General features: G+C 35.4%; 1 protein-coding gene across 1 annotated transcript; it reads right to left on the reverse strand.

The window, feature by feature from the left end:
• Positions 1-4,690: 4,690 nt before the first annotated feature.
• Positions 4,691-10,865, reverse strand: LOC108484894 ((6-4)DNA photolyase). The gene is made up of 14 exons (XM_053029766.1): positions 10,021-10,865; positions 9,789-9,860; positions 9,241-9,321; positions 8,937-9,107; positions 8,790-8,861; positions 7,951-8,037; positions 7,711-7,809; positions 7,528-7,611; positions 6,676-6,762; positions 6,512-6,583; positions 6,315-6,428; positions 5,819-5,906; positions 5,640-5,735; positions 4,691-5,021 (listed from the first exon to the last, which is right to left on the reverse strand). The coding sequence occupies exons 1-14, from the start codon at positions 10,354-10,356 to the stop codon at positions 4,837-4,839; spliced, it is 1,644 nt and encodes a 547-aa protein (XP_052885726.1). The 5' UTR covers positions 10,357-10,865; the 3' UTR covers positions 4,691-4,836.
• Positions 10,866-12,995: the final 2,130 nt, after the last annotated feature.

The following is a 12,995-nucleotide window of genomic DNA, read 5'->3' on the forward strand; positions in this document are numbered from 1 at the left end:
TCTTTTGCGATAGTCTCTAGCTTCAAATTCAGCCTTCTTCTTCTCCTTTCCAAGTTCCTCCGCCTTGCGTGCTCGTTCAACTAGTGTTACGAATTCTTTTATCTCCAAAATACCCACTAGTAGCTTTAAATCTTCATTCAATCCTTCTTCAAATCTCTTGCACATAGCAACCTCATCAGCCACACACTCCGGGCATACCGATCGAGTCTTACGAACTCATGTTCAGATTCGAGATACTATCATACGGCCTTGCTTGAGTTCCAAGAATTCCTTACGCTTTTGATCGATGAACAGTTGACTAATATATTTCTTTGAAATTCTATTTGAAAGAAATCCCAAGTAACTCGTTCGTTTGGGACTATGGAAATCAAAGTCCTCCACCAATAGTAAGTGAGTCTCGCAACAAGGATATAGCACACTTTAGACATTCATCGGTGTGCATGATAGTTCATCAAACACCGAATGGTGTTATCAAGCGAACTTCGGCCCTTTCGGCATCATCGGTAACTATGGCCTGAACTCCTCAACCCCGCTTCCTAATCAAGTCTACAGGTGGCTTACTCAGCCTCACGAGGTCGAGAATGGATGGCATTACGGGCTCTTGGGGTGGATTATTCAAATTCGAATTGTTGGACAGCCGATTGGTTCGGGCATATTATGCGACCCACTCATTCATCATGGTAAAGAAGGCTTGTTTAGCCCTTCACCTTGATTATTCGCAGATGATGAGGTTCAACAGCGGCGTCCCTTGTGCGAGAGCAGCCGCTACACTTTCAACGTCATCCGCCAAAGTTCTCTCTACAGGATCCATTTACTAATCAAAGCGAAATTTTAACCGTCGAAGTCATCACACATTTAAACATTAACATTAAGGCATGTATAGCTAGACTCATCCGTGCTATGGTAGTCCTAGAACCGACTAAACCATAGCTCGATACCAATAAAATTGTAACACCCGAACCCGAGACCGTCATGGAGTCAAACACGAGGTGTTAACAGACTTCAAACCACTTATTGAGAATTTTCCAGACAAGCTGCCAATCTGTGTACTAGTCGCTTCAAAAATCATAACTTGAGTTTTACAACTCGAAAATCAGTTTCGTAATTTTTCCCTGAAACTAGACTCATATGTCCATCTACAGATTTTTTTGTAGAATTTTTGGTCAAGCAAATTAGTACAGTTTATTAGTTAAAGTCTCCCATGTTACAGGGTTCGACCACACTGACCTTCGTGCGTTACAACCTGAGTAACTCCCTGTGCAGGGCTTCAATACTGATGCCGTTTGTTTCTATAGAAACTAGACTCAAAGAGGAATTTATACATATATGGTATGACTCCTAATTATCTCAGGTTAATTTATAATGAATTTTCAAATTCGGAACAGGGAATCCAGAAACTGTTCTGGCCCTGTTTCACGAAAACCCAAATATCTCTTAACATACAACTCATATGACCGTCTCGTTTCTTCCATATGAAAATAGATTCATCAAGATTCATTTACATAATTTATTCACTATTTAATTCCATTCCTACTATTTTTAGTGATTTTTCACATCCACATCACTGTTGCTGCCAGCATCTATTTCTAGGGTAGACTTTCTCTAACACATAGTTTCTATGATTCAACCACCCGTTTTTCATATATTGTCCAAAATATAATCATGATGACCCATTCTAATGGCTGGTCATTGCCAAACGTTTCCGTGCCTCTTAATGAGCATATACATGCCAAATGATTATAACATTATGCTCAAAACATTTATAAGCCATTTTCGCATGGCTATTCAAAATTTTACATACCAAGTTCAACCAAAACATAATAGCCTATACATACCGAAATGTACTCCTAGACCAACTACGAAGAAAATACCAAAAGTTGTTGGCCGGTGTGATGACTTCGATGACGGTCCCGAATACGCAAAAAGTTGAGTCCAAGAAACCTAAAATAGGTGACAAACAAACGCCGAATGAGTATATAACTCAGTAAGTCATAAGCAATGCACTAACAACCATTAATAACATTATCGCAAGAGGAAACAAAATGGAACGAGGCTAATTACTCCATTCAAACCGAACTATACCATAGTTCCTTAAACCTTTCGATTCAATCACATACCAAGTTACACATTCACATTCCATATACTAATCAATAGGATATTTGAAGCATTTCTACACACCATTTTGTTTTCGTCACAATCATACATCTACATGACCTTTCACTCATTCCACGATAATTCTTATGTACGTGACTTCAATTTACATTGTCACATAGGTTCAAACTTACCAAGCTCAACCCCAAATATAAACATAGCGCCTATTAGCCATGAACTCAAGGCACTTACCCGATCCGCCGTCCGTGATCAACTCAATAGTGTCGCACACTCAGTGTCAATAGTGATTCAAAAGCATATAGTGAGTCCGCACACTTAGTGCTATATAATCAACTCGCACACTTAGTGCTATATGATCAAACTCGCACACTTAGTGCTGTACAAGTTTTAAACCCGCACACTTAGTGTCATTCTCATGATCACAAATGTTTATACCCGCACACTTAGTGCCGAAATCAACAACTCAATACATCTCACCTCTTTTCCTTTCATTCAATACTTTCATCACCACATACATACATGTATATAAATTCATCATTCCTTTCGGCATAATTACATAGACATTATGTCTATTCAAATCAATACAAAATATATGCTTAGTGACTTACCTTGTGTTGGGTAAAATAGTCCAAGTCGGCTACTCGATGACCTTCGTCTTTCCCTTGCTTGATTCTCCTTCTTTAACTCCTTGAGCTTAGCCGAATATCATCTCCATGACATAGTAAGGATTTGAACCATGGCTAGTTAGAACTCAAGCTAACTACTAAAATATACATGAATCTCATGGCAAAACATCAAACTTACCTTAATCTAGGTACAAGTATGGCCAAACCTCCTCCTAAACCTCTTCCAAACCAACATGAAACAAGAATTCCTTCCTTCTTCCTTAGAATTTTCAGCCCAAAGGAAATGAAAATGATGAACAAAATTCTTCTTTCTTTCTCCACACTCACGGCAATGGGCATGCATGAGACCATTTTTTCTCTTTTTTTTCTTCCTTTCATTATTAAATTCCCATGCTCACTATTTTATTTTTTCTTACATACATCATTGTCCCAACATGTTTTATGACATGTTTTTACCCATAATCTCTTGTCATGGCGGCCACTAGCTATTAGGGGGAATTTGACATGCAAGTCCTCCCTTGACTACATGCACTATTAGGTCCTTATAGATTAGCCTATCACTTTTCAAAAGTGTCACACAAGTCCTACTAACTGAATTCACATGCTATCGGCTAAATCAAGCCTGAAATTTTCACACATTCATAATTACATATTCTAGACAATAAATATTACGTTCAAACATTTGGTAACTTTCGGTTTAGCGGTCCGAAACCACTTCCGACTAGGGTCAATTTTGGGTCATCACACAGTGCACGGGTGTTACAGAGCCCTCATAATTTTCATTACTTGTTTCAACGGTGAAACTTCCTTCCTCTGTTTGATTGTTGGATCTCTTATCTCCAAGGAAGGTTATTTTAACCATGATGCTACTAGAGATAACCTAGCTCTAATACCATGAAAGTTTTCAAGAGAACATTTAATAAAACATTACATCTTTTATTAAATAAACAATTGAATTTATATAGAGAAAAGAGTCATAACCTAATTGGGAAAATAATTTCATTATTCTAATAAACTACTAAAAGATAAGGAAAATAATTTCCTTATTATAATCAACTACTAAAAGATAAAATAAAATATTCTAGAATATCAAAATAAAATATTCTAGAATATCTCAAATAATTTATTCTAAGATTTATCTACCTAAATAACTTTAAAATATATCCCAAAATATATAGGTTTCACATATTTCAACAATAGATGCCTTTGTCGCAGAAACTAGGGCCTATGAAAGGGCTCTATTGTTTGCGATTGAAATAGGTTTTAGGAGAATACTACTGGAAGGGGATTCTCTGTCGATCATTAAAAAACTCAAACCAGATGGGGAGGATATATCCATTCTCAGACCGATTTCTCAAAGCATTCGACTATTAGAAAGTCAGTTTGTGGAAGTTGCTTACCATTTTATTCCAAGAGAAGCTAACAAGGCAGCACATAATCTAGCATTGGAAGGATGTCGGCGCTAAACATCCTACTTCTATGTTGAGGAGGACCAAATTCAATTGAAAAGGTGGTGGACGAGGACTAGACTGTTTGGCTTCAACAATGCTACGAAATCTTTGTTAAGCTTTGAAGATGGAAAAGGTTCAGAGGAATCTCCATGGTTGGTTTTCAAGGCACTATCCTTCTTCCAATTTGGCTATATAGAGTAGTTGTGGAAGATGAGGATGGAGAAGGTTCAGAGGAATCTCCATAGTTGGTTTTCAAGGCAATATCCTTCTTCCAATTTGGCTATACAGAGTAGTTGTGGAAGATGAGGATAATGGTTGGTATTCTTTGATGAGTTTTTTAGTGTTTAGTTTGGGGTGTTTTCTAGAGTTAATGGTTTTTTTGCTTTTTGTGTGCTTTATTTTTCTTTGATAGTTGGTCTTGATTTTACGTCTTTTCATTTCCCTGTAGTGTGTTAATATATCAGACTTTCTTGAGCCAAACACCTATTAAATGAATATCAATTTTCTATGAAAAAAAAAAAGTTTCAAGTTATCAATTTATATTACATGCCAAACATGTAACAGAATAACAAGTTCTAAGTTATCAAGTTATAGTTTAAAAAAAAAAGAAAAAAGATATGGATGGATGAAAAAGTAGATTTTGCAGCTCATTTTATCAGCTTTTGTCTCTGCCTTCTGGGTTTGGGTTCCTGCTTATCTTCATCTTCATCAAATTTTCTTCTCAACTTCCTTAAATCTTCTTCACTTACAAGTCCTTTGAGTCTCTGGTTAAGTGCATAAGCTTCCCCCATTTTCTTTCTGCATTCATTGCTTGCAGTATCATGCGATATCACTGAAATTCATCGCAAGGGTATAAGAAAAGATTGCCCTATATCTAACTTTTAAAGTAAATTGTATTTAAACCTGCATTGCTCCAACTATCCATTTTTTTAAGTATACTTGTTTGATATCCATATTCCAACGTCTATCTGGATAAAGCTATCTGGATATGACCCTCCTAAACTGGAAATTTTGAATATATCATTGTCAAGATACTACCCATATCCAATATTTAGCATAGTAAACAACCCAAGTTGTTAGCATCAAACTATGTTGCGCCAATTCTTATTTTTCCTAATGTATCCATGTCGGATGCTTATGTTTGACATATGTTCGGACATAAGTATGGGAATATGACCCTCCAAATACCCTCTAGATATATAGAAAAACTTTCAAAATTTTGAATGAATCCATATTGAAAACATACTGTATCCAATGCACACACCCGAGTTAAGTAATATAGGCATTAAATTGTTGAATTCTTAATATGATCTGTCACTACAGTTCTTATCTGAAATAGTATGCAAGACTTAATGACCAAAGTTGTAGATTGAACACTAAGATAAGAGTAGGGATGGTATCATTCATGAGATTGAACTTCAAACTCATCCCTCACAATGAGATAACAAACCTGGTTTGGGATAATCTCTTCCAATAATGCACTTTGCTTTAGTTTGCACGCTTAGTGGAGCTGTCCACGGCTCATATATATATTCCTTTGGCATGTCTGATATCCACTTACGTTAGATGTTAGCACATTAATGCTTGCCAAAAGATGATGAAGAAGAAGAGGGTCGAAACTAAATATACCTTTTAGTATGGGGAGAAAATGCCTAATATAATTACCATTCGGATCATATTTCCTTCCAAATGATATTGGTGAGTATATGCGGTTATACTGTTGAAAACAACAATCACTCATGTTGAAAAGCGAGTTATGTAAACAGAAAATTTGGCAGCAATTCTAGAAAGAAATTATAACTCTAAGAACCTAGACCTCAAGCAACTAACAGCTACTATAAACAACCTACCTTTTTTTTTTTTTTTTTTTTGGTGAAATAAACAACCTACATTTAATATCACTTAGTAAACATATCTCGGACATGCCTAGATCATTTATCCATAAGATAATCCAGACAACTAATTACACCGACATTTTACCATATATACCATCAAATTCGGCCTACATACTCTGCTAAAACTGATATAGTAAGGTCTAGATATGTTGCAAAAGAAATTGTTTTGAGTTGCCAGTCACTCCTCATTAAGAGACTTTGAAAATGATACATGTATAGATGATTCAAACCTGGTAAAAGAATGATGAGCATGATTGCCAGAGCCAATTCCCATTATTAATTGCCCAATCTGAATCAATCAGAAGTCTCTCAAAGATATCACGTCCTTTTTCCCAATGAACAAACTAGGAAAAAGAAATTGCAATTTATGACAAGAGAAAATGATAGAAAGAAGAAAGAAATGTGCTGAAGCATAGAGGAAACATACTAGATCTCCACGAGTGAGGAAACAAGCAACAGAATGGCGTGCAAGATGGTGCATCCAACCCCACTTCCTCAGCTACAATGACCCATGTTTATAAAATTAAAAGCACGAATATGAAACCAAATGTGCAAAATATTAAATAAAGGTATCAAGTTATGCCACGAAACCTGGACCATGATAGCATCAATCCAAGGGTAACCTGTTCTAGCCGCTCTCCAAGCAGCTAGGAGTTTGTCATCATCATTCCATGGAATCTGAAATCACAAAACTGACTAACATCAAAGCTTTATATCTAGCATTGAGAGTCCAATACAACATGTCAGTTACAGCTCATGTAAGATTAGTCAATGATTTATTTTGAATGTGAGTTGATGCGATATTCAAGTGTTATAGATGGTATAAAACACGTGGAAATCCACTAAATAATTTCAGTATAGCCCGATCTAATCTAATCCAAGTATCACAGAGGTGAGAGAACTTATGAAAACACTGGGTCTAAGCAAAGAGGACCTCATCCTACAAGAATTAAGTTACAATCACAACCATTCTTTCCTTTTTCCCCTTTTAAGCACAACCATCTAGAAAATTCGGTGCTTTCATCACCAGCAACCTGATGATATCAATTTTAGGTAAACATAACCAGTTTGTTTGGAACTAACGGTGAAACAATTCAAGTTCAGAAACATGGTTCAAATGAATACAGAAGAGTTCTAAGCCTATAGGAAAGTGCTGCTCACTTTAAAAGTTGTCATCTATAGTTGTAGTATCAGGTAGTTCTTAGACTAACAATTGTGTGATATTTTGGTATAGTGCTGGACTCTTAGCTTCAATGATCAATCAAGATTCAAGGTCTGACAACTTCAAGTACCCAAAAAAAAAAAAAAAAATCACATGGTTATATTTATTTGTTTCCTTTCCTTTTATTTTTCTACAGTTCTAAGAGAGAGCAAGGAGAAAGAAGAACAGAATCAGATTTAGGTAAAATAAACGGTTCCGTTTGGTACATTAGATGCACCGACCTGCTTGCATATTTTGTTACCCTTCATTTTGTCAAAATTAGGAGTTCCAAAGGCCACAGTATAGAAAAATTCGCGCCATAGCAACTGCAGAGATAGAATATAGCTTTCAATTCTTTGAAAGAAAGTAGATCAAACAATAAAAAATTCACTGCAATATCAATGAAGAATTAATAGGCAACCAACCTGCCCGACAAGAGAAACTGGTGGTGATGTATGCCTCTTAACATTTTTATAGACATCTTTAAGGCATTGGTAAAAATACCTGGAAGAGAGACATCCAAACTGCCAAAAGTATTACGAAAAAAGAATGAACATACGCAAGGGTGAGATCTCTCTTAATGATTTTTTATCTGCATATTACAAAATTTGTACAATCATTCAAAGATATGCTCCAAAACCAGTATCAATCTTTTTGTCACTCACTTTCAAATAAGGTGATAGAACAGTTGTTGCTGGTTTTATATAAACAGAAGGGTCACCCTTAGGTTTCTCAAAATTGGCCACCCATTCCTGAAGTAGAAGAAAGCAGTCATATCAATGCAAGTGCCATAAACAACTGATCCTTAAAAAGATACAACAGAAGTAAACATGGGAAAACTGATAAGATAACTTAAGGCATTTTGCAAGAAATCAGGTTCACTTAATGACAAACCAAAGGAGATTTCACATTTTGGCAGGAACTTAGAATTTTTGTCACAAAGCCATTAGAAGGAAAATTACAGATGAACTAATCACAAAATAACCAGAAGCATCTTCGTATTTTCTGACTAGACACTTACAAATCACAACTTCTTCTCAAGGAAATGATGAAATGTCAAAATAACAGTAGTGCAGCCAACATTTTTCACCTCAGCTTGATCCAGAACATTTCACAAGCTTCATATTCACATAGTCCAACCTAAGTTCAATGGACTTAACTAACCGACCCAATGCATCTCTTCTCATCATACAGGTCATTAACTTAACTCTTCGACTCAAATGGATCCAAGTTTTGTTACAGGGAACTCGGTTAGAAATTAACAGAAACTACTATTTAAGTAAACTGAAAGAAGAAAGTGGAGCAAAAGTTTTCCATGGTTGTCAAAAAACCACAAATTAAGCCTATAGTCGATACAATAATCTGTCATATATCTACATTTATGTATTACCAATTTACATATAGCAGTTCACCATCCTACAAAGGAATGCCTTTTCCCAAAACTTCAATGTCATAATATTGCTATTGCTAATTCAATGCTCAATATCAAAAGGTCACAACATACCTTGTCACTTAGGGATTCTCTCAACCTCCTCAATGCTTCTGACTCACCACCTCTAAAGGGAGTGAACTCATCCTGCACAAGGAATCCTTCTTTATAAAGAGCTCCGGCAAGCAATGGCACATTTCTGAAACATTGATGGCTACATACCTGATGCTTTTCCACATACCCGAGTTCCTTTAGTGTCGGAACTTGTAAAATCTCACATCTTCCAACATCTCCAACAGGAGGCGTCCAAGAAAGTTCAACTGAAAGTGAGAAAGATGGTTCCCCAGCAAGCTTTAAAAAGGATTGATAACTCAGTGGTGGTCTTCCCCCATTCTATTGTAGCCGTTAGTTGCATTCATGAAAAGTAGCAATCAATTAGAATAGAAAAGATAGCATCCTTGGTATGAAAAAGCTAGAAACTTGGCGCAAAAGCTTCCAATTCTGTTGATACCAACTTCCGGCTTACCTTCTCTATAATATCTGCAGGATCGAAGATGGTATGACTCACTGGAGAGAAAACCTCGATTCCAGCTGCAGAAGCATAATTCTGTAGAAACAAAGGCAATCTTTGTTTACTATAAAGAATATAAGCATATCAATTGCTAACTTAGCTAAAAGTAATATGTTCCTACGTTGCTCCAACTTTTTATTTTTCTTGAAGTACCCTTGTGTCTGATATATTTTTGGATCTAGGTACGGGGATATGATCCCAAATACATAGAAAAGCTACTTGTTTCAGACACGTATCCATATCCAATACACACCCAACTCCAAGTAATATAGATATGTATGTTTAGTACAAGAAAAAGCTTACAGCACCTGCAGCACATGAATTGAACATCCTCCCTGGAACTCAAACATGAAACCTCAAACTAATTGAAAATACCAAGTTTTGCCATTGGACTATAATGTTGGTGGAAGCCCATTTTTATTTGACATAACACTAATATTTGAAAAAACTCAAGGAAAGTTAAGTATTGTTCTTGAGAGATAGAAGGGGGAGCACAGTTTTACCTTAACTTTATCATCCAAAGCTTGATAATATGGATCAGTGTCATACTCAAAGCAAAGCTTTCTAACATCCCACTGCCAAAAACCCAAAAAACAAACAAGCATTATAAAAAAGAAAAAGACAATTCTTCATAGTTTTAAGTTTAACTTTAAACAAACAAACAATATATGTAAATTATAGATACCAAAAAATGGGAAAAAAAACAATAAATGTAAATTATAAAGAGAAAATCACCTCGTTTAAGCAACGAATCAAAACCTCACTAGGCTCACCCTTCAACACCAACAACCTCGACCCGAGTTTCTTCAAACTTGAGTCAAGGTCAGCGAGGCTCTCCAATAAGAACCGGATCCTGTTTATACCCGCACGGGTGGATCCTGGGGAGTAGGCGTCTGGGTCCAGCTCCATATAGTGAGGGTCGATGACGAACAAAGGGTAAACACAAGAGGATCCTCTGGAAGCATACTCGAGCGCCGGATTGTCGTGGACCCGGAGCCCCTTTCGGAACCACATTAACGAACCTGACCCGGATGGCATGTTGGGATTCAGTAGAGAAAGTGGAGGTTTCATTTCATAAGACAACAAAATTGCGGTTTTGGACCGTCGGTAAGTTGGCGCCTTAAATGTGGGAGGCAGAGATGTCGGCTAACTTGCACGTACGAGGTGTAGGATAAGGATGCTTGTGAATTGAGAAGAACTCTGAGCACACGGTATACGGTATACGTTAGAAATAGGTTTGGATGAGGAACTCTGGTGCGGTTAATGTAGCGCCACGTCGAGGATCCTAACATGTGGATTTCTTGTGGTTGAAAGCTTCGTTTTCAACTTCTCATTTTTAGAAGAATTGATTCACTTTTTTAAACAAAGTTGATATTTTTGGTAAAAATGTTTAAACCACAATTCATAGAAAGGGTATTGTACATTTTAATTAGGAAGATTAGTGTTTTAAAAAGGTAAAGAACTGAATCTCAATGCACTTAGAAAATACGAGAAGCATAAACGAAAGTGAAATCCAGCCATTTACTACTGTTGAGAGTCATTAGAATAGAGTGTTCAGGTTCAGCTCTACAGTAATTTCCTCGATTTTAAAATACACGAGAAAAATAACCGTCAAACAACCATGAAAAATGATTTTTTTTCAGAATTAGAAATATCGATTTATCTCCAAAAGAATTTAGAAAAGAATGAAAACACCCTAAATTTGATTTCTCTTTGACGCTATGCAACAACAAAATGCTTTGCAGAGAGAGACAGAACGTGATTTTTTCACCATTATTTTCAAAATCTGATAGAGGATTGAACTCATCACATAATCTATTTTTATTTAGGTTAGTCAAAATGCAGATCCAATCGACTTTATTTTCAGACCACCTATTTTTCATTTTAATCAACTTTAAAATAAATATAAATTTAATTTTATATTTGATATCTGAATTTTATAAATTTTTAATATGATAGTTAAACTTTCAAAAAGTCAATTTTGTTACTTAAAGTTTTAGTTTCGTTTATTAATATGTACCTTATAACTAATGGTTTTAATTTTTAACTCAATAAAATACTTGAGTTACTTAAATGGTGACACAAGTCAGTTATCAATTTTACAATTTAAAATATATTAGGAAACAGAAATTAAATAACCCTTAATATTTTCTACAATAAAAAGAAAAGAAAAAAACTGATATTTATATTCTCAAATTTCATTTTTTTCCTTTTTCCTTCTATTTTATGTTCTCCAAAAAATTAACTCCAAATTGAACTAACCAGTTCAATTCTTTAATGCATGTAACGTTTTTTCCTTTTTATGTTGGAAATGTATTGGTAACTACAATTAAATTCCCTGAAATAACTACAAAATGAACCTAGTTTTTACGTTCTTCAATTTTCTTTCCCTTCAATTTTGTAAAGCAAATTCAAACAGAAGAACCCAAATTCAATTAAATTTTCAAAAATATCTACAAGATAAACCTGAATTCAATTCAACACCTTTCAACAATTCTAGAGACTGAAATCTGGTTTCTTATATCCAATATATATCAATAAATATGCTGAAATTAGCAAAGCATATTCTTATACCAGAAAAATATAGAAAAACATTAAGATTTTGAACACTTCAAAATTTTTAAAAAAATTACCAAGAAAATGAACGAAAATGAGGGAAAACAATTACAATAATCCATAAAAAATCTCAAGAGGGTAGTTTTTCACTGTTGAAAAGACACTTAATTATTGTGGCCACTTCAAGCCCCACTGATACTTTCATCAGTGATGACCTATTCAAAGAAATGATTCTTCATTTTAGTAGAGAGGTAAATTTAAAACTTAAGGAGCTCAAGTTTGGTTTCGTCTTTTTGGAGAAGGCTCTGTTATGTGCCAACTGCAAAGTATGGGACTTGGATCCCACATAAGAAAATATGAAATTTTCTAGTGGGATCTATATGGACCTAGACTCTCCAACCTCAATAGCTAACCTTTGGGGTGTTGTTTACTAAAAGTCCATATCAATTGGTTTCAGAGCCAGAAATCATGTCTCCCAGTTGCAATTGTGTGGTGCAAGTGGTGATGTCAACATTGTAGTGTTCGTCTGGGGCTGGATTAAGCTACTGCAGAGCCAATAGCGTGGGCGCAAGGGTTAGGAGTATAGTGGATGTTATTTTCCATGTAATGACTTGTTTTTCAATAGTCCAATTGCTATTATGTTTTAATTTTAGAAAAGACTTTAGAACCTAGATAGCAACTATTCAACCATTCATGCTTAAGAAAAACAAATAAATAAATGTTTAAGCTCATTCAAACATTCGACCATCAAAGGGTAATAAGCCTTTTTCTTCAAATTTTTATAGATATATGCTCATGAGAGCTTGATTTTATAACACCCTTAACTCGTCTCCATTACCAAATTAGAGTTATGAAATGTTACCGAGCAAAACAGAACATTTAACTTCATAACAGAAACAATTTTACAATTAAATGCTAACATATGTCAAATAATTCAATTCATGGCATTCATGCACATATTGTCCTTAAATTGAGCCTACAAGGCTCTAAATACAGTTTGGAAACAATCTGGAATCAAATCGATATAAATAAAAAAATTCAGAAAAACTTTTAAATTTGGAAAACAAGGGTCACATAGCGATGTGACACAGCCTAAACTGCGTGAACATTCGAAATCAGGACACACGACCGTGTCCCAACCTATGTGTCCATTC

This window comes from Gossypium arboreum, chromosome 6, assembly GCF_025698485.1.
Source record: "Gossypium arboreum isolate Shixiya-1 chromosome 6, ASM2569848v2, whole genome shotgun sequence".
Lineage (NCBI taxonomy): Eukaryota > Viridiplantae > Streptophyta > Magnoliopsida > Malvales > Malvaceae > Gossypium > Gossypium arboreum.